At 41.9% G+C, this 20,741-nt stretch overlaps 2 protein-coding genes and 1 pseudogene across 5 annotated transcripts in view; 1 reads left to right on the plus strand and 2 right to left on the minus strand.

Annotated features, from left to right (window-relative positions):
- Positions 1 to 18,936, plus strand: part of AVEN (apoptosis and caspase activation inhibitor) — a 145,253-nt gene extending 126,317 nt beyond the window's left edge. The window contains exons 3-7 of one of the 2 annotated variants that reach the window (XM_080931248.1): positions 10,050 to 10,120; positions 11,606 to 11,701; positions 12,546 to 12,861; positions 13,602 to 13,764; positions 18,641 to 18,936. In XM_080931248.1, coding sequence (XP_080787374.1) covers positions 10,050 to 10,120; positions 11,606 to 11,701; positions 12,546 to 12,861; positions 13,602 to 13,717 — 599 coding nt within the window. In that variant the 3' untranslated portion in view covers positions 13,718 to 13,764; positions 18,641 to 18,936. Of the gene's footprint in view, positions 1 to 10,049; positions 10,121 to 11,605; positions 11,702 to 12,545; positions 12,862 to 13,601; positions 14,056 to 18,640 lie in introns of those variants that run through there. The other variant, XM_080931247.1, reaches the window with a different exon arrangement.
- LOC308431399 (glyceraldehyde-3-phosphate dehydrogenase-like) lies at positions 7,734 to 8,740 on the minus strand (annotated as a pseudogene). Its single transcript has one exon. The product of its transcript is annotated as a glyceraldehyde-3-phosphate dehydrogenase-like (transcript).
- Positions 14,233 to 20,741, minus strand: part of RYR3 (ryanodine receptor 3) — a 523,847-nt gene continuing 517,338 nt past the window's right edge. For both annotated transcript variants that reach the window (XM_080931244.1, XM_080931245.1), the window contains 6 exons: positions 20,507 to 20,641; positions 18,995 to 19,151; positions 18,266 to 18,330; positions 17,827 to 17,927; positions 15,857 to 15,908; positions 14,233 to 15,007 (listed from right to left, as the gene is read on the minus strand). In XM_080931244.1, the coding sequence (XP_080787370.1) occupies positions 14,912 to 15,007; positions 15,857 to 15,908; positions 17,827 to 17,927; positions 18,266 to 18,330; positions 18,995 to 19,151; positions 20,507 to 20,641 (606 nt within the window). In that variant the 3' untranslated portion in view covers positions 14,233 to 14,911. The remainder of the gene's footprint in view (positions 15,008 to 15,856; positions 15,909 to 17,826; positions 17,928 to 18,265; positions 18,331 to 18,994; positions 19,152 to 20,506; positions 20,642 to 20,741) is intronic.

Here is a 20,741-nt window from a genome sequence, read left to right on the forward strand (position 1 = left end):
CACATTATGATCCAGTATTGCTCTTCCACAGGATATAGGTTTGGTTTCCATAATCTGGTTTGGGCAGTTTACAACCACCCGTGACTCCATGTCTGGCAATTCATTGTCCTCTTCTGGACGCACTTGGAACCCATATTTATGTGCAATGTTTAGCTCTTTTTAAAATAGGATTATTTGATTCTCTGGAGTTTAACTTCTTGAGTTCTTTGTATATATTGGATATTAGACCTCTATCAGATGTGGGGTTGGTAAAAATCCTTTCCCAGTCTGTTGGCTGCTGTTTTGTTTTCTTGATAGTGTCCTAAGTGTAGCAATCGCCTATCTCGCCAGCAAGAAAGATGCGCCACAACAGGATCCTTCTACAGGCGTTTATTGCGGGTTTGATTGCAGTTGCGAAAGACCCCAAGCCCAGAAATCAACCTTCCTTATATATGCTTAGGAGGAATGTGTCGCTACCTGATTGGTGCATTCTGTGCACCCTAATTAGCATACTCGGGACTAGAGAACGAGTCGGCATGAGTCAGCAAAACAGGCATATTCGCATGTGCACTTAGGTTGTTTATCTCAAAACTGGCCAACCTCCCTTCAAGATGGGCACCATCTTGTAATGGTGAATGCGGTGGCTTCCCACACTAAGCCTTACAGAAACTTTGCAATCTCATTAAGTCCCATTTATTGATTCTTGATTTTAGAGCATGAGCCACTGGTGTTCTGTTCAGGAAAATTTCCTTTGTGCCTACATGCTCTAAGGTTTTTCTCACTTTCTCTTCTAACAGTTTCACTGTACCTGGTTTTATGTGGAGATCTTTGGTCCACTTGCACTTGAGCTTTGTACAAGGACATAAGAAAGGATCTATTTTCATTCTTCTGTATGCTGACTGCCAGTTGAACCAGCACCATTTGTTGAAGAGGCTGTCCTTTTTCCATTGAATGTTTTCAGCTCCTTTGTCAAAGATCAAGTGACCATCTGTGTGAGAGTTCATTTCTGGATCTTCTTTTCTGTTCCATTGATCTACCTGCCTATTTCTGTACCAATACCATGCCATTTTAAACACAATTGCTTTGTAATATAGCTTGAGGTCAGGAATTGTGATTCCTTCAGAAGATTCCTTGTTGTTCAGAATAGATTTTGCTATTCTAGGTTGTTCAGAATAGATTTCACTATTCTAGTTTTTTTATTATTCCAGATGAATTTGCAAATTGCTCTTTTCAACTCTATGAAGAATTGAGTTGGAATTTTGATGGGGATTGCATTGAATCTGTAGATTGCTTTTGGTAAGACCATTTTTACAATGTTGACCCTTCTAATCCATGAGAATGGGAGATCGTTTCATCTTCTGAGATCTTCTTCAATTTGCTTCTTCAGAGATTTGAAGTTCTTGTCATACAGGTCCTTCACTTGCTTAGTTAGAGTCACACCAAGGTATTTCATATTGTTTGTGACTATTGTGAAGGGTATCTTTTTTTTGATTTCTTTCTCAGCATGTTTGTTCTTTAAGAAGAGAAAGGCTACTGATTTGTCTGAGTTAATGTTTTATATTCAACCACTTTGCTGAAGTTGTTTATCAGCTGTAAAAGTTCTCTGGTGGAATTTTTGGGATCACTTAAGTATACCATCATGTCATCTGCAAATAGTGATATCTTGACTTCTTCCTTTCCGATTTGTATTCCTTTGGTTTCCTTTTGTTGTCTAATTGCTCTGGCCAGGACTTCTGGCACTATATTGAATAGGTAGGGGAAGAGTGGGCAGCCTTGTCTAGTCCCTGATTTTAATGGGATTGCTTCAAGTTTCTCTCCATTTAGTTTGATGTTGGCTACTGGTTTGCTGTATATTGCTTTTATTATGTTTAGGTATGGGTCTTAGATTCCTGTTCTTTCCAAGACTTTTAACATGAAGGGGTGTTAAATTTTGTCAAATGCTTTCTCAGCATCTAGTGCTGTGATCATGTGGGGTTTTTTTTTAGTTTGTTTATATGGTGGATTACATTGATGGATTTTTGTATATTGAACCATCCCTGCATCCCAGTGATGAAGCCTACTTGATTATGGTGAATGGTCCTTTTGGTGTGTTTTTGGATTTGGTTTACAAGAATTTTATTGTATTTTTGCATCGATGTTCATAAGGGAGATTGGTCTGAATTTCGTTTTCCTTGTAGGGTCTTTGTGTGGTTTAGGAATGAGAGTAATTGACTTCAAAGAATAAGTTGGGTAATGTTCCATCTGACTCTATTTTGTGGAATAATTTGGAGAGTATTGGTATTAGGTCATCAATGAATGTCTGATAGAATTCTGCACTTAACCCATCTGTTCCTGGGGCTTTTTTGGGAGGGGTTTGGAGGCTTTTGATGACTGCTTTTATTTCTTTAGGTGTTATGAGATTGTTTAGATGGTTTATCTGGTTCTGATTTAACTTCAGTATCTTGTATCTGTCTAGAAATTTGTCCATTTCCTCCAGATTTTCCAGTTTTGTTGAGTAGAGGCTTTTTTAGTATGATCTGAGATTTCTTGAATTTCCTCAGTTTCTGTTATGTCTCCCCTTTCATTTCTGATGCTGTGAATTTGGATACTCTCTCTGTGCCCTCTAGTTAGTCTGGCTAAGAGTTTATGGATCTTGTTGATTGTTTTCAAAGAACCAACTCCTGGTTTTGTTGTATGGTTCTTTTTGTTTCTACTTGGTTGATTTCTGTTCTGAGTTTTATTATTTCCTGCCATCACCTCTTGGGTGTATCTGCTTCTTTTTGTTCTAGAGCTTTCAGCTGTGCTGTCAAGCTGCTAGTATATGCTCTCTCCAGTTTCTTTTTGGAGGCACTCAGAGCTATGAGTTTTTCTCTTAGTACTGCTTTCATTGCATCCCATAGGTTTGGGTATGTTGTGCTTTAATTTTCTTTAAATTCTAAAAAACCCTTAATTTCTTTCTTGACCATGTTATTATTGAGTAGAGCATTGTTCAGCTTCCATGTGTATGTGTGCTTTTTGTTGTCTTTGTTGTTATTAAAGACCAGCCTTAGTCCATGGTGATCTGATAGGATGCACTGGAGTATTTTCAATATTCTTATATCTGTTGAGGCCTGTTTTGTGACTGACTATATGTTCAGTTTTAGAAAAGGTTCCATGAGCTGCTAAGAATAAGGTATATATATATTTTTGTTTTAGGAAGAAATGTTCTGTAGATGTCTGCTAATTCCAATTGGTTCATAACCTCTGCTAGTTTCACTGTGTCTCTGTTCAGTTTCTGCTCCCATGACCTGTCCATTGATGAGAGTTAGGTGTTGAAGTCCTTTTCTATTTTTGTGTGTGGTAAAATATATGTTTTTTAGTGGTTTTTTTTTTTTTTTTATATACATATGGGTGCTCTTGTTTTTGGAGCATAGATGTTTCAGATTGAGAATTCATCCTGATAGATTTTTCCTGTAATGAGTAAAAAGTGTCCTTACTTATCTTTTTGATATCTTTTAGTTGAAAATTCTTTTTATTCGATATTAGAATGTCTACTCCAGCCTGTTTCTTGGGACTATTTGCTTGGAAGGTTTTTTCCCTGGCCTTTTACTCTGAGGTAGTGTCTGTTTTTGTCTCTGACAAGAGTTTCCTGTATGCAGCAAAATGCTGGATCCTGTTTATGTATCCAGTCTGATAGTCTTATGTCTCTTTATTGGGGAATTGAGTCCATTTATGTGAATAGATATTAAGGAATATTGATTGTTGTTTCCTGTTATTTTTCTTGTTAGAGGTATAATTATGTTTGTGTGATGTTTGTGTGTCTTCTTTTGTTTTGTTTTTTTTTCTTTTCTTTTTTTTTTTTTTTTGCTTTGTTATTTTCTTGCTTTTCCTAGGGTGTAGTTTCCCTCATTGTGTTGGGTTTTCCATCTATTATCCTTTGTAGGGCTGGATTTATGGTCAGATATTGTATAAATTTAGTTTTGTCCTGGAATATCTTTGTTTCTCCATCTATTGTAATTGAGAGTTTTGCTGGATATAGTAACCTGGGCTGACATTTGTGTTCTCTTAGTGTCTGTATGATGTCTGTCCAGGACCTTCTAGCTTTCATAGTCTCTGTTGAGAAGTCCATTGTAATTCTTATTGGTCTGCCTTCATTGTTACCTGTCCTTTTTTCCCTTACCGCTTTTACTATTCTTTCTTTGTTTTGAACATTTGGTGCTTTGCCTGTTATGTGTCGGGAACTATTTCTTTTCTGGTCCAATCTATTTGTAGTTCTGTAGGTTTATTCTATGCTCATGGTCATCTTGTTCTTAAGGGTAGGGAAATTTTCTTCTACGATTTTGTTGACGATATTTACTGTACCTTTTAGCTGCTATTCTGTGCCCTCTTCTACATCTATTATCCTTAGGTTTGGTTTTCTTATTGTGTCCTGAATCTCCTGGACATTTTGGGTTAGGGGCTTTTTGGTTTTTTCATCTTCTCTGACAGTTTTGTCAGTTTTCTATGTTGTCTTCAGCCCCTGAGATCCTCTCTTCCATCTCTTGTAGTCTGTTGGTGATGCTTGCATCTGTGATTCCTGATTTCTTTTTTAGGTTTTCTATCTCCAGGGTTGTCTCCTTTTATGTTTTCTTTATTGTTTCTATTTCTGTTTTCAATTCCATCATCTGTTTGGTTGTGTTTTCCTGTAGCTCTTTGAGTGATTTCTCATGGTTCTCCTGTAATTATTTAAGGGAGTTATTCATGCACTTCTTGAAGATCTCTATCATCATGAAGTAAGATTTCAAGTCTATGTCTTGTTTTTCTGGTGTGTTTGGCAATCCACTACTTGCTGTGGTGGAAGAGCTGAGTTCTAATATTGTCAGGTTTTCTTGGTTTCCATTGCTGCAGTTCTTTTAATTTTCTCTTGCCATCTTGTTATCTGTGATTATATGTGGTCTTGTTGTCAGTGACTTGTGTCTGTCTCTCCTGTGGATATGATGACCCGTGGGCTCAGGAAGAAAATTGCTGCTGAATGTTCAACTCCTTATGGGCAAGCAGTGAGTTCTAATGGCAGTGACTCAGTTCTGTCTTTGTGGGCTAAGGTGGGGAGCTCTTGTGAGGCTATTCTGGGAGCTCAGCCCTCTGCCCACAGGTCCTGAGTCCTACTGGCATAGATTCAGCTCTTACTTTAGGCCTATAAGGACCCTTTTTCAGAGAGCACAGCACTCTGCTCTCTGAGAACTCCCTGTATGACCTCCCTGGGCCTATGCGTCAGGCTCTCCTCTGGTCTAGGTGTAAAGGCTCTTGTGGAGCTGAGTTTTGAGCAGATCCCAAAACCTGATGACAGAGGCCTGGCCCTCACTGTGGACCAGGAAGGACCCTTTTCCAGAGAGCACAGCACTCTCTGCTCTCTGAGAGCTCCCAGCACGACCTCACTGGGCTTGTGCCCCATGCTCTCTGCTGTTCCAGCTGGAAAATGAATTTTAGTTATTTCTGTCTATGAAGTTTGACATGGGTTATGGAACATCACCAGTATGCCAGTCTCTGGATCTTTTCTACTTTGTCTTGTGCTTCTCATTCTCTTTAATAAACAGTGTGTATTAAATCAATAAATTGTAAGTAGCTTTGGGCTGTTGCTCTCAGACTCCCTGAACAGGCTTTCCTTCTGTTTTTTGCTGCAACCCTTGGCTTGAGCTCACTCACAATGGACATCCAACATAAGGGTTGCTCTTGTGTTAGCTCTGTCCTGCTTCTCATATGAGAGACCCGGGGCCCTATCTGAAAACCGTGACTTTGCAACTCGTGTCTCTCTGTGCCCCTCAATTCCAGTTTGTGTCCACCTGTGTGGAAAATTAGGAGACTCTCCACCAGCTTCACACCACCTGGAATGTTGCTTGCAACCTCCATGATCCCTCGTGGAACTGGCAAGTGCTCAGAGCAGATCAATCCCAGAAGGCAGCCTAACCCTCTGTGTATTTCTCTACTCTAGGGAAGGTTTGATTGTGTGCTCAGATTTCTTCAGGTGGTATTTGTCTGTGGGGGAGGGGAGTTCTTATGGTTTTTGGCAAAAAGATTAATTTAGAAGTTCAATTATTATTAAACTCTTGTTGGTATTTAAAATTTTTGAAATATTAAAAATAAGTACAACATACCTTATTATAATTGTATAGCATATCTGATTATAATTATCTATAAGGTTTTCTGAACACACACACACACACACACACACACACACACACACGCATGTGTGTGACATAATGGGGCTGTGGAGGTGGCTTAGTCAGCAAAGTGCTTCAAGCATGAGAACCTGTGTAGCAATATATACATGCAATCTTAGTGCTGGGATGGGTGGATCCTTCAGCCTCTCTGGCTTGCCAGCCTGTGCTGTTTGGAGAGTTCCAGGTCAGTGATGAAGCTAGTTTAAATAAAAAGGTGAGTGGCCTGAGGAATGACACCCCTGGCTTCCACTTATGTGCACATATGTGCACCCATAAACATTCACGTACCTTCCCCACACAATAATGACAAACATATTCAATAAAGCAGTCAGCTGTTGACTAATTTTAAATTCCTCTAAAACTGACTTTTTAATTATATAAAAAAATGACCCCTAACATATATAGAGTTCTCTTGTACTTTTTTTCTTGGGTTGCTATATTCTGAGAGGCTTGCAGAAGCGGTGTATATATTAGAAACTATAATAGCGATTTGTGCTGCAAATACTTCTTGTTACTGTGCCACCTATGAGTTTGTTTTTTGTCACAGAAGACTTAAAATTATTTTCTGTTATTTTCATGGAATTTCATTTATTCTTTAGCTTCTGAATAATAAAAAGTTTAGCTTTGTTGCTGTTCTGCCTTTACCAAACATCTACATCTTTATCCATACAAAGTATGTTTTGAGTATCAGAATTGAGATTCTGTTTTAACCCTAAGACTAATTTTCCACAGATGATCATGTTCTTCTGATGTCTGAATGTCCACACACCTGGATCGCTTCGGCTCTTTTCTATTTTAAGGGTAGCTCTCTATTTCATTCATTTAAATCAAGAAGACAAAGTCTTCACCCTTTGAAATTAAAGGCATATTGAGGACAGATGTGGTGGCACATGCCTTTAATCCCAGCACAGGGGAGACAGAGGCATGTGGATCTCTGACTTTGAAACCATCTTGGTCTGTCTATACTGTAGTTCCTCCTCCTCCTCCTCCTCCTCTTCTTTTGAGACTCCATTTCATGGTGGATCCCTGGCTGGTCTAGTATTTGCTCTGTAGACAAGGTTGTTCTGGAACTCAGTGTCCCACTTGCTTCTGTGTCCCAAATGCTGGGATTAAAGGTATATACCACCTTTATGAGATTGGTTGATATGTATACGTCTTTAGGAAAAGAAAAATGAGGCTTATGGATATATAGCTTTGTGGTAAAGTACCTGCCTATTGAGCACAAAACATTGGCTTCAGCCTCTTCACTGTCAAAAGAATAGAAATGTTGGTTCTTTCCTATTCCTTTCTGTTTTGCTTTCCCTGCCCCCATCATTGTAAAACAATTGCATTCTTGCTTTTGTTCCTTATTTAGTAATAAGGGTATTTTAAGACTTTCACTTTTTTTTTTTTTTTTGGCAGGTGCAGCAGAACTTTATTGATGGTATTCAAGAGAGTATGGAGGGCTCCCTAGGCCCCTATTATTATGGGGGTCCGGGATGGAAATCATGAGGGAGATGCTCAGTGTTGGGGGCCGAGTTGGGATGGGACTCCTCAGCAACTGAGGGCCTCTCTCTTGCTCTCAGTGTCCTTGCTGGGGGGTGGGTGGTCCAGGGTTTCTTATTCCTTAGAGGCCATGTAGGCCATGAGGTCCACCACCCTGTTGCTGTAGCAGTATTCATTGTCATACCAGGAAATGAGCTTCACAAAGTTGTCATTGAGAGCAATGCCAGCTCCAGAATCAAAAGTGGAAGAGTGGGAGTTGCTGTTGAAGTCACAGGAGACAACCTGGTCCTCAGTGTAGCCCAGAATGCCCTTTAGTGGGCCCTCAGCTGCCTGCTTCACCACCTTCTTGATGTCATCATACTTGGCAGGCTTCTCCAAGCGGCATGTCAGATCCACAACAGATACATTAGGGGTAAGAACATGGAAAGCCACGCCAGTGAGTTTCCCATTCAGCTCTGGGATGACCTTGCCCACAGCTTTGGCAGCACCAGTGGATGCAGGGATAATGTTCTGGGCTGCCCCACGGCCATCACGCCACAGCTTTCCAGAGGGGCCATCCACAGTCTTCTGAGTGGCAGTGATGGCATGAACTGTGGTCATGAGCCCTTCATGATGCCAAAGTTGTCATGGATGACCTTAGCCAGGGGGGCTAAGCAGTTGGTGGTGCAGGATGCATTGCTGACAATCTTGAGGGAGTTGTCATATTTCTCATGGTTCATACCCATCACAAACATGGGGGCATCGGCCGAAGGGGCAGAGATGATGACCCTTTTGGCCCCACCCTTCAAGTGGGCCCCCGGCCTTCTCCATGGTGGTGAAGACACCAGTAGATTCCACAACATACTCAGCACCAGCATCAGCCCATTTGATGTTAACGGGATCCAGCTCCTGGAAGATAATGATGGGCTTCCCATTGATGACAAGCTTCCCATTCTCAGCCTTGACTGTGCCATTGAATTTGCTATGGGTAGAGTCATACTGGAACATGTAGACCATGTAGTTGAGGTCAATGAGGGGTCGTTGATGGCGACAATCTCCACCTTGCTAGATCCTGAGCAGAAGGCAGCCCTGGTAACCAGGTGCCCAATGCGGCCAAATCCGTTCACACCGACCTTCACCATCTTGTCTAAGGGACAAGGCTGGCACTGTAAGAGAAGATGCGGCTGTCTGTAGAACAGGGAGGAGCAGAGAGCCAGAGTCTCACTTTTTCTCTTGGACTTTTCCTCCAGTCTGAGTAGATTTGTTTTAGCTTATAACTCTTTCCTGTCTTCTAACTCCTCAGTTTCATTTCTTTGGGTAAAAATGATAATGAACAGGGATTTTCATGGTAAGCATAGAGAAACATGTACAGTAAAACTTCACTTTCAGAATTTTGAAGTATCAAATTGACTTGCCAACAATGAAAAGTGTTGATTTTCCCTGCCTTTGGTCCTTTTCTTGCATTTGATTTTACAATAGGTTAATGTGCATTTTAGGCTGTGGATGTAGAGAGGGTCCTTCTTTTTACTGTTGTCTACCATTCCTTTTTGAATTCCTTTTCCCAATTCTCTTAAATGAAAGAAAATAATAAATTCTGTGGTTATATCACCTGGCAGGTAACACAAAGGAAAGAAGTGAGTCTGTGCTGAGCTTAAATTCTAGTTAGGAGGTGGAGAGAGAGGCAAATGGGTCTTGAGGGTGAGAAGATGAGAGAGTATTGAAGTATATACACAAAAATACAAAACAGGCTGCCCAGGGAGATAGAAAGTAAATGAAGTGGGGCCAAAGTTTAGATCCCTGTGAAAGCTAGGGAGAGAATTCTTCATGTGTAAATGCATTGTTAGAGCTTGCTGCCCACGATAATTTTCCATGCTTGCTTATGTTGCCATCATACATCCTTGCTCCCTTACCTTAAGAGCTCAGAGAAATATACTATGGTTTGCACAGCAGTCTAATGCCTAGTCTTTGAGTTTGCATTCAGACTAGGTTAAGGTTGGAGTGATAATGGGGGTTTATAGACTATCGAAGAGATCATCTGTTACAGTGCAGGTCAATCCAGAGATGCTTTCTTCAGTCTCCGCTTCCCTTTTCTGCCTTGTTGGCTTTCCAAATGTATATATAAGGTTCTTTGAGTACACTGAGCAGAAGAGATGGAAGTAGACTAGATATGGGTAAATGGCCATGTTTGCACGCCTGTTTGCTTGATCCTCAGCGTGTGGGATGGAAACCTAATGAAATAAGTGTAGCTGTCAACAGCATATTCTAGTGCCCAGATGTATACACTAGATCCAGGACTTGTGGATGGCGTCACTGTATTTGGGGAGGTCAGCTACTCAGAATGTCACTTGTACTCTAAAATGGGAAATTAGAGAGACTGGGTATTTTCTGTATAAAATTACGTGTGTGTGTACAGATATCTGTGATATATATATTTCTTTTTTCTATTTCTAGGGGATTCCTTCTCACAGTTCCGATTTGCTGAGGAGAAAGAATGGGATGGTGAAACTTCATGTCCAAAGCAGGTGAGACAAGTACGTCTTGAATGTAGTTTAGCTCTTCTCAGTGCCAAGACCCTGCACCATTCCATTGTAGAGATGCAGTCATCTTCTGTGGAAAGTGACTGTCATCCATTTGTGTGTTGTTCTTGGCTACCTGCTCCGAGAAAGTGTACAGGGAACTGACTGATAAGGTCCTTCAAGCTTGACTTTATTTGGCATCTGTGAGTCTCTCATATTGAATTGCTCACAACTTCAGGAGGAAGTTAATGGTTATGATTTAACACAATAGATGACTTTGCTATTTTTTTTTCTGCTTCTCCCCACCCCCAATCCTTTCCTTAACCTTGTACCTTTATTACCTTTCAGTAGGATAAATGTACGAAATAAACCAGGTATCATAGAAGGCCTTTCATCAGTCCTTAAACCACAAAGGCTGTGTTTGTTTATGAGTACAGAATAAATTAGGTGCTGAATTCCCACTCCTCACCCACCCTGAGAATCTGTAAGAAAGGGTTTCACTGTTTTCTGGTCTGACCTTGAACTCATGGCCCTCCTATGTCTGTCTATAAATGTTGAGATGTAGGCCAATACCACTAAGTACTTGGTTTTTCTCACATTCTTTTATGGTGGGATGAAAGTGCATGTGCCTGCCTACTTCTCTCTCTCTCTCTCTCTCTCTCTCTCTTTGTGTGTGTGTGTGTGTGTGTGTGTGTGTACATGCCTCAGAAGTTGATATGAGAACTTTACAAATGAATACTATATTATTTTTTTATTCCTCCAACTCCTTTACATTCATCCCCTTTCTAATTATGACCTTTTAATGTTACTTTTTTACACACACACACAATTGAGTCCATTTTGTGTTGCTTGTATGTGTATATGTTTAGAGCTGAGCACGTGGGACCAGATAACCTGCCAGGGGATTTGTGTCTGGAAAAGACTGATTCTTCCTCTCTCAGCAGCCATTGATTGGTTGTAGCTCTTCATCTAGGGAGTGGGACTTTTGAGATATCCCCTATCTACATGGGCATTCAATTGGTATTGTCATTATATGAATCTTGTTTAGACAACTGTATTGTTAAGGCTTAATGGGCACAGTTTTTAGTGCTACCACCACACTTAGCACAGCTGGCTAGAGCGAGCAAGTTGCTGTTCTGAGTTGAAGAGAAGCAGAGCTTACTCACCAGCTTCTTTGGGGATGCCTGGCAATTCCATGTTACCATCTAATCAGCTCTTCTTTCTTCTGCCTCGGATGGGGCAGTCTGAGTTTAGGGGACATTTCTGATCAGATGTCATACAAATGCTAGATTTCTTCCAGTTTGAGGGTTAGTGTGTCTGCTCCATTTGATGGTGATCACTACCCTGTGTCTCAGAGTGAACTGTGGGCTTCCTGTTTGGTAGAGAGACATTAAAACTCATTGATTCATGGTTGGACTCCCAGACAGAAGTAACTCCAGTGAATGGCCTTTTACAATTATTTTATCATCTCTCTTTTTAAAAATACTCTAGAATTCAGCGCTCTATGTGGACAGTGAGTCACTGGTTCGAGCCCTTCAGCAGCTGCCTCTTGCAGTCCGGCTTAATGTTGCTTCAGAGTTGATCCAGGTAAGTACAGAGTCTGCCTGCTGCCTGGGTCGGGGCAGAGGAAGGACCAGAGGGAGGAATGAAACCTGACAGGTGTCTCAGCCTGAGCTTTTCTCGTCATGAACTGAGGCCTTAGATTGAGGTGTCATCTTGTAAAGTTTAAAGGAAAACAGGTGTTTGAAGTTATGTTTTATATATGATACATTTTAATGATCAAATGTAATAGAATTGAATGCAAAAATGTCTGTTCAGTCTGGCGATTGACACAGGAGGATATCCAGGTGTCCGGCTCTGAGTTGGCCCTAGGGACAAGTGGTAAGCAGGTGAATGTGGTTTCTCCTTCCCTGAGCTCAATCTACTGGAAAAGATAAATATTAATTCATTTTGAAGTAATTATACAGCTGCATGGAAATGATAAATAATGTGAATTACAGTATCTCATGAGAGCTTATAGTGAGGAGACTGATGTTTCATGGTGCAGCTCGGACTAGATTTCCTAAGGGAACAGTGGGTTAACTGAGGTCTTAGGAGAGGACAGATAAGTGGTCGTTCTTTGTTGCACACTTAGGTACTAACTGGAATAGACTTATGTGGTACGGTCAGCTTTCAGACTAAGGATAGGAAAATGTGCTCTTTTAACTTCACCTCTGAGCTCGTTAGCACATAACAGGCGAGTAGAATGGGAGGCATGGCCCTGTGATGTTTCCACCAAGTCTCCTCATTTGCCCTGGGTGGATCGAGAAGAGTGCTGGAGTTGAGCTGTCAGAACTGAGATTCCTACCTCCAGCGTTACAAGGGTTAACTCTCTGGGCTTAAGCTGACAAAGGACTCTATTCAAGTCTGCTATCATGCTTCTTATTTTCAGACCACAATTCCTTTAGAGCTTCCACAGGTGAAACCAAGGAGAAACAATGATGGCAAGGAGCTGGGCATGCAGCTAAGGGGGCCCATCTCCGAGTTCAGATCTGCCGCTGCTGGTTGTCCTGGGTCTCTGGGCCCTTCAGAAGGCTCGCAGAAAGCATCTTTCCCACCACAGTCAGTGGCAGACCATCTGGAAGAAGAACTGGATATGTTGCTACATTTAGATGCACCTGTGAAAGAGGAAGACAATATCTCTCTGGACCAGACATCTCAGGACCAGGAGGCAGAAAGAGATGGGCAGGCAGCCCAGGAGGAAACAGGTATGGCCTTCATTTCATTTCCCACACCTCATCTCAAAATAAACGCCTCTGTGTCTGACATTGATCCTGCCATATGGCAGGTATCTCTTCCCATGGCAAATCAGAGCTTCCCCTGAGCTGACCTTTCTGACAGTTTCTCTTACTCAATATCTCAGGCTTCCAAAGTGGCTACCAGCCTGTTTGCAGTATTAAAGCTAGAGCTGCAAATTGAGCTGCTATAAAAGCCTTTTCCATAGAAGACCTTTTAATCGACTGAACAGGCTAGGAAGCTAACTCCTCATACTTCCTGGTCTTTGGGGTTGTTTTCTAAAGCAAAAGAATGTTTTATAACCTGTGAATATTTTCTGAGCTGGTAGCTCATCTGATGTGATGGGGCCTGAGGTAACTGTCATATCATGTACAGTACTCAAGGGTCATTGTGATGTTTCAGGATTACCTCAAACAGGGAAAAAAAAAACACTGAGCTATGCTGTTGGCCTTGTATTATAAACAAACCCCACAAAACTAGTGAGTGGTGAAATTTATCTTCGAAGCAAATAGAAGAGCAAGCCTGTATCTTTGCTTATTTTGTTTAGATACTATTGATTGTATCTTAGGGGCTGACAATAATGAGAATTTCTTGCTTGTTGTTTGAAAATAATCTGTGCTGAACTATATTCTTGAACATACCCAAAGAAGCTTTAGCTAACCTCAGTGCGAGGACTGATGTGAAGTGGCAAATGTTGCTTCTGTTTCCATAGTTCCTGAAGAACCATCTGTGACCACAGACAAAAATGTGGAACCTGAGCAGCCAGGCACATCGAAAAATGTCACTGAGGAAGAGCTGGAAGACTGGCTGGACAGCATGATATCCTGAGAGGGGAAGAGTGCCTGAAGCAAATGCTGCTTGCTTTCTAAGTGAGGGTGGGCTAGTTTACCAGATACCCCATGCTAACATGTACTGTTATGCTTACAGCAGCCAACACCTACCTCTGTGTTTGATGGCATCTGAATACATGCATGAGGCATTTTTGGGGCTTCATTTCTGTTGTTGTCTGGCTTAGTCATCTAATAGATTTCATTATGGACAGAGGATATCACGGCTACATTTTGAACCTCCTTCCTATCAACATTCACAGCAAACAGGTAGTATTTAAGGGAATATACTCAAGCCACAAGGCACGCAGTTGGTCAAAATAAACACCCTCTGGTCTCTGGACTTTTCCTTTCTTCATGAAGCCCATGCCCCTGACTCCAGCAGTCAGGTCACTGTAGAATAACTTGAGGGTGGCACATGACAAGAGGCCAAACCAAGAACTGGCATGTGTTTCTTTATTGCAGTGGGCACTTCATTTTATTGGAGGAGATTGACCTAAAACATGGCAGCTCCACTACTTACATGGGGCCATAAAGCATCACTCAGGTTTGGTATCACATTGATTTTTCTGAAATTTCAGTACAGTGCCTTTCTTCAAATAACAGCAGTTGACAAGCTGTTACTGAAGAAATGATGTGAATAACCTTCAAGTGCAGTTTCATAAAGTAAGACAGAAGAGCAGCAGAGCTGTTTAATGGAGTTGTCCTCCTGGAACACAAACATAAAAAACTTGCATAGCTATATATCTAAAGAGATTTTAAGGCACTTAATCGATATTTTAGTTTCGACAAAGTGTTTGTTTTCTATTTCTTTAGCTGCTTAAAGCTTTTCAAGATGATTCTGGATACAGTCACTAGCAAGTACCATGAAAAAATTAGATCACAGTTAACATGAGTTGAACATGGTTTTGTGTAGTTCTGCCCATCAGTTCCTGGCAGGGTCATCTTGCATGACGTTTGGGTGTTCGAGATTTCACATTTCTCTGAACCATCCCAGCAAACTGACTGTTTTAGAACCAAGAGCTGTTAGCAGTCAGGTGGAGTCCTTGACACTTCACCATCCTTTGGTGTCCATTGGGCACAAAAGCCAAATCAGTTACCAAGTATATTTGTTGTTCTTAAAGAAATGTAAAAGAAGGATTCTGTTGCATTCGAAGGTGACTGTCCAGAATCGTAGCTTGTTGTGAACTCAGGTTTACCCGAGCTGATCTTCATATTGCTTACGAAAGCAGTCTCCAGCCGGGAAGAAGTCCCAACACCTTTCCTGGTACATCTTCCAAACATAGGATTCCTGAAACAGTATAAACAAATGGTAATTTGTATTAAAACCAAATAGGCTAAAGCCCAGTTTGCTTGTGCTCTGTGTGATTTGCTTTAGGAAGACTGATAGAAATTGACTTGAAGCCACAGGCATGTTCTTCCTGCAGAATCAACTGTTGCCAGCCTGCTCAGATTTGTCTTCCTTTCATGACTGAAGGGAAGGGGCAACCAATCCTGTGCCCCTTATAGCATATTTGATCTCATGCCAGTTGTAACTGGGGGACTAAAGAATTCAGGTTGAGGGGACATGCTACCTGAGGCCTGGTCTAGAACCCAAGTGTTTGAGCTATGAAGTTTTCCTGCCCATTGACGTTTGGATTTTGAGTAACGAGGCTTTTCTTCCTGTGTTCTCCACCTTTCTTTTCATAGTTAGTCACAGAATTCTGTGACACAGCTCCTCACTCATCCTCTCTCCACACCTCCTCATTCCTGTTGTCGCCCACATACAAGGCCGCTCTTTCTTATGTTGTCTCTCCCACTGTCTTACTCTGAATCTCCTGCTCTTGTTCCCGCCACCCACTCCATTTGTCGTTTTCTCTCTACTGTCCTCCCACCTCCAGCTATTGTATAGAGAAGCAGTAAGCACAGTGGCTTGAAATGTCAGTGTTTGTTGAGCAGGATTACCAGGAGCCTTGGGGAAGAGACTGACATCAGCATAGAACTCTCACTTCTTAGTAAGTGACAAAAAAGGTGATGGAAAAATCCATCTGAGAGATAAATAGTTTCAGGTATCCCATGGTATACTATTCAGTGTCGAGACTTAGTAAATGGAAGACTCAACACAATCCTACTTTGTTCTTAGTTAAAGGCAGTTTCTCACCTGACCCGTGTGTTCTGTTTCATCCTTGTTAATCAAATACATCAGAAAGAATCTGAAAAAAAGAACAAATAGTGAAAAGGTAGAGGCTTTTTTAATATAAAAAATTAATGTTTCATGGAGGGGCTCATGTTTAATCCTATCATTTAGGAGGCAGGTGAACCTCTGGGTTTGAGGCTAGCCTGGTCTAGAGAATGAGTTCCAGGAAAGCCAGGGACATGGTGGAGAAGGAAGTGTGTGTGTGTAGATATATCTATATATATGGAGAGAGAGATAGAGACTCAAACCAAACAGAAAATTATCTGTGCATGTGTCTGCACAAGTGCCAGTAGAGTCTAGAAGAGAGCATCAGATCTGGAACTAAAGTTACAGGCATTTATGAGCAACAAGTGTTCTTAATAGCTGAGCAGTCTCTTCAGCCCAAAGCACTTCTCACCCAAACTAACACTGTTTACTAAGATAAATTGGAAACAGGGTTTGAAAATTAAGATGCCTTTAAGAACCAGGGAAGCATTTCTAAGAGGGATAGATGCTCCAAGCCAGTGGAGGTAGAGCCTTCATACCTCCCAAAGACCTAAACCCACTTGCAACCATCTTACCATTAAAAAACTAATACAGCCCAACCCTTTACCGTGAAATTATCAGCACGTCAAGTATGAGTCATGAAAAATGTGGACAGTATCTACTTCCAGGTCACAACCCTTCCCGAAATTTCACTTTGTTTTTTATTGTGGAAAACCGGAAAAGGACAGTGTGGTTTCATTTGCACTAAATTATCTGTACCAGAGATTTGAGTTTGTCTGTGAGACAGGAGTGTCCCAGGGGTCTGTACTCTCAGTTCATAGTCTACGGCTTCAGAGATGGTTTCTGGAAGAACCAATCTCTGTCCTTCAGGAAAGGGAAATGTTAGAATGGTTTGAGAGAGACAGAATAGTTCATGTTGGCAGAGCTGGAGCCCCAAACCTTGAGTTGTCACAGTTAGTGCTGTATCCTTATCTAAGGTCCTGGTACACAGAAGTAGCTTGTAACTATTTTTTTTTCTTTCCCTATAGAAGACATGGGTCAGGGAAACATGGTTCTTCTCCTGGCACATTTAGTTGGCAGATGACCACATGGAGTGCTGCAGGATATCACGGAAGGGAATCCTAACCCAGATGACTAACATCATGTCTGTCATTCCCTGGTGCTGCCTGCCATAGGGCTTGTGGGCTCAACTTCTGTATCTTGACTAAAAGCCCTCTTAATGAGAAATGACCATGAGAAATGCTCATGATGCTAGGGAAAGAATGCTATTTATTTAAAAACACCATCTTTCCCTGGGTTCAGCCTATTCTGTCCTAAAGAGAGAGACTTCAACAAAATGCTGGAAGAGAAAGGTCAAAGATCAGACTATTCATCCCATTGATTATACTTTCTGGAATTTGAATTATCAGGTTATATCATTTACATAACCCCATAAGTGGAACTGTATAGGCTCAAATTACTTGAATAATTTGATACATAGCCCTAGGAAAGTGAAGTATTTGTGCTAACATTGAAATCTTCCCCCAGAATATCCCACTTTCCTACAGAGCAAACAATGTCTGAAAACTGGCCACAGTTCACCGGCATGGATGTGACTGTTCTTTCTCGATATAAGCCGGTATTGTGCTGTGGTGGGGAAAGGCCTTTAGTTAGATGTTCACAGAGGACAGAAGGGGGAAGGTGTTGGTGGTAAAAGTGGCCATTCTTGGGGATTTAAAGAGAAATTGCCAGAGATACATGCTATTGAGAGGAATGGGGTCTAGGCATGGATCAGTTGACAGTTGTTCCCAGTGCAGTGCCTAGAGAGAACAGTGGCTCATACTGCAGAGTCTTTACTGATCGTATCTACCTCTTCCAAACAGGAAGGGAGAAATAATATGAACAGAATGAACTTTGTGATGGTTTTTGTTTTTGCCCTAAACATGACATCTTTAACCCAAAATACTTACAGATAATTGGCTAAGTTGTGCTCTTGCAGTGTATGCGTTTCAAAACCATGAGGGGTTGTGTCAAAGTAATCATTGCCAATGCCACAGATGAAGCATTTAGTCTATTAAAAAAAAAAAAAAGGCATTAGTACGCATAAGGAAAAGGCTGACAGTCAGTTGAGTTGGGGGCATGGAAAACTTTCCTGTTTAATGCTTTGGGCTATTAGGCATTTACTCATGGTCCCACTTGCCAGATGAAGATAGTGCTCCCTCTCTCCACTTATAAGATGGAGGAGCAGGCTGATTTAGTGCCCAGGGCTGGTAGATTGGTGGAGAGGAAATGAGAGAGGCATAGGAAGGAAACTTTTTAGTAGTTTTGCTTAGGGACAACCCTAGTTAAGAGTCCTATTTATGGTTTGAGAAACCTGTTTGGGGTTGAAATAGGTAGAAAGATCAGTACCTCCATGTCTTCCCGTACTTGTTCCTGCTGGTCCCTCAGCTCTCCAAAGGCATCAATAATAAGACCTGAAAGTTTAAATACAAAGAACAAAATACCTTCATCTGCACCATGATCTTAGGGGAGAAATGGCAGAGGCCATTCTGATTTGTCAGAACAGTGAATTATCAAGCTGCGATAGCCACTGAAAGCACAATTAAAGGGAGAAAGCTGTGTTTTCGAGTGCTTGGTCCTAACTAATCAGTTCTCACTGCTTCTCTTGTGCTTTAGTGCTGATGGCTCCATGCCCTAGCGCTTTCCCCTTGCTTCTGAGCTCTCAACCCTTATACATCAGTCTCAGCATGACTCAAACTAAACTCATCATCTTTCCTTCTTCAGGTCCTAGTAAGCTGTTGACTAAAATATCAGCACCTTTCTCTCTTCTCTGAAAGACAATAAGACACATATCTTTACATCTCCTTTCTCTTCTACTTCCCTGCCTGAGAGAACAAAGAGGAGGGTAAGGCAAGCCACAGGGGACATCTAGGAAGGGATGAAGACATCATTTAAAGTGAGGAGCATTCTGTGCATGTTCTCAAGTTTCTTGGAAGTGAACTCAACAAACGCTCAGTGAGTTGCTAAATGGACAGGTTAGAGGAAAAACTATGAAACAGCCACCTGATAGATATAGAAAAGCAAAGCAAAGTAGATTTATTCAATCCAGCTCCTATGCACTCTAATTGACAACCGTACCTTGAATGATGGCCAGCAAGATGACAATGACAAAGAAGAAGAAGGTAATATCAAAGACGATGCGATACATTTCATAAGGGTCGCCAGCAGGATCTTCAATTTCATCACCAATGCCACCACCTGCTCTTACACCCACATACATGTGGAAGAGGTAGCACTGGGGAAGATGGTAGTTACAGTTCAGGTGACAGGTACATGGCTTTGTGGGAGCATCTTCATTGTGTGCACTACAGATCTAAAACTATGACAGCCCTGAACTGGATACAGGGGCCTACAGTGATGCTGTCCACTGCACCCAGCTTGCCGTCTACTGGGATGGAAAGTCTTGCATTTCTGAACACCTGCTTTGAACTGAAATACTATACAAGGGTGTTAAGGCCTGAGGAGTATGGCATAGGCCACCTCTCAGCTTTCCCTTGTTGAGTTTCAAGAGTGCCAGTCTGGTTCTTAGGATCTTTTTACTTCTTTTATCCCCAGTGCATTTGCCAAGGATTTCCATAGAATCTTAAGTACAGAATGAACATCCCTAATCTGAAATCAGAATGTTTTAAAACATAAAACTGGCCAAAAGCAGTCATTACACCTCATGTGAAAAATTCAACACCTGATTTTGTATAATGAGTCATGGTCAAAATGTAAGCATTCTAAATACACTGTGTAAAATTACTCTCGGATTTCGGGTGTAAAATATATAGGGAGCAGATGAATTTCATGTTTATGTTTTAGTCCTACTCTTACGACAGAATGTATCCAGGTACCACCACTCCTCTGGTCCTTTGTATATGGATGAGGAACATTAGACACAGTGAACCTGCAGGTGATTTGGCACATACATCTGTACTGTTCAAGCCCTGCTTTGTCCAGCAAGGCACCAGAGGGCTCAGGCTCAGAGAAGGGGCAAATGCAAAGCAAGGGGCAGCCTGACAGCATCTCCCAGCAACACTGCTGATCTGATGAATGAATGGCATTACTGTCCCTTAAGGGTCCCTGTCCCAAGACAGCATAGAGAAATGCTCACAGACCTATACTTTAGCATGGCTTTCCCTGAAATTAGGCCATGATAAACCCTAGAAGATGCTGCTATGTCTACAGTGTGTTGTCCCCAGCTGTGCCCTGCCCCCCCCCCCCCCCCACTATACCATGTTCCTCAGCCTTCTACATCTGTTTTCAGCAGATGAATGAAATACAGATCTGATTCTTGAAACTTGGCTCCCAATTTTCAAACATGAACACCAAAGTTTTTCTGCCATGAAATTTAGATGTGCTCACTCACAACCTGTCTAATCTACACCCGAAAGTGAGAGAGGTGCTGGTACCTGTTGCTTCCCCACTGTGTGATGATACCCACTCCCATCCCCTCCAGTTCCCCAGGACACTTTCGTCTTCTGAATGGGCGACACCTGGTCTCTATTCTGCCCAAATGCCACAGCTGCTGTTCTGCCCACCCACCCCTGTCCCCCCTGGCTCTTCCTGTCCAAAATGGCTGCATGGCCGTGGCTGGCGTGGGCTCACCGTCATCATGTCGTCACACTTCATATCCGGTTCCTCGTCATCTTCACTTTTGTTGTAGAACTTGCGGAAGAAGTTGAAAGCCACCACAGTATAGAGGTAAACAACCACAGCCAGGAGGCCAACAGTCAGAACCAGCTGAGGGTGAGAGGACGGATGCAGAGGAGTGGAATTTCGGCCCTCAGAAGCCCCTGGGCCCTCCAGGAGTAAGGGAGGCTGTGATGTGCTCTGATCACAG

This window comes from Micromys minutus, assembly GCF_963924665.1.
Source record: "Micromys minutus genome assembly, chromosome: 17".
Lineage (NCBI taxonomy): Eukaryota > Metazoa > Chordata > Mammalia > Rodentia > Muridae > Micromys > Micromys minutus.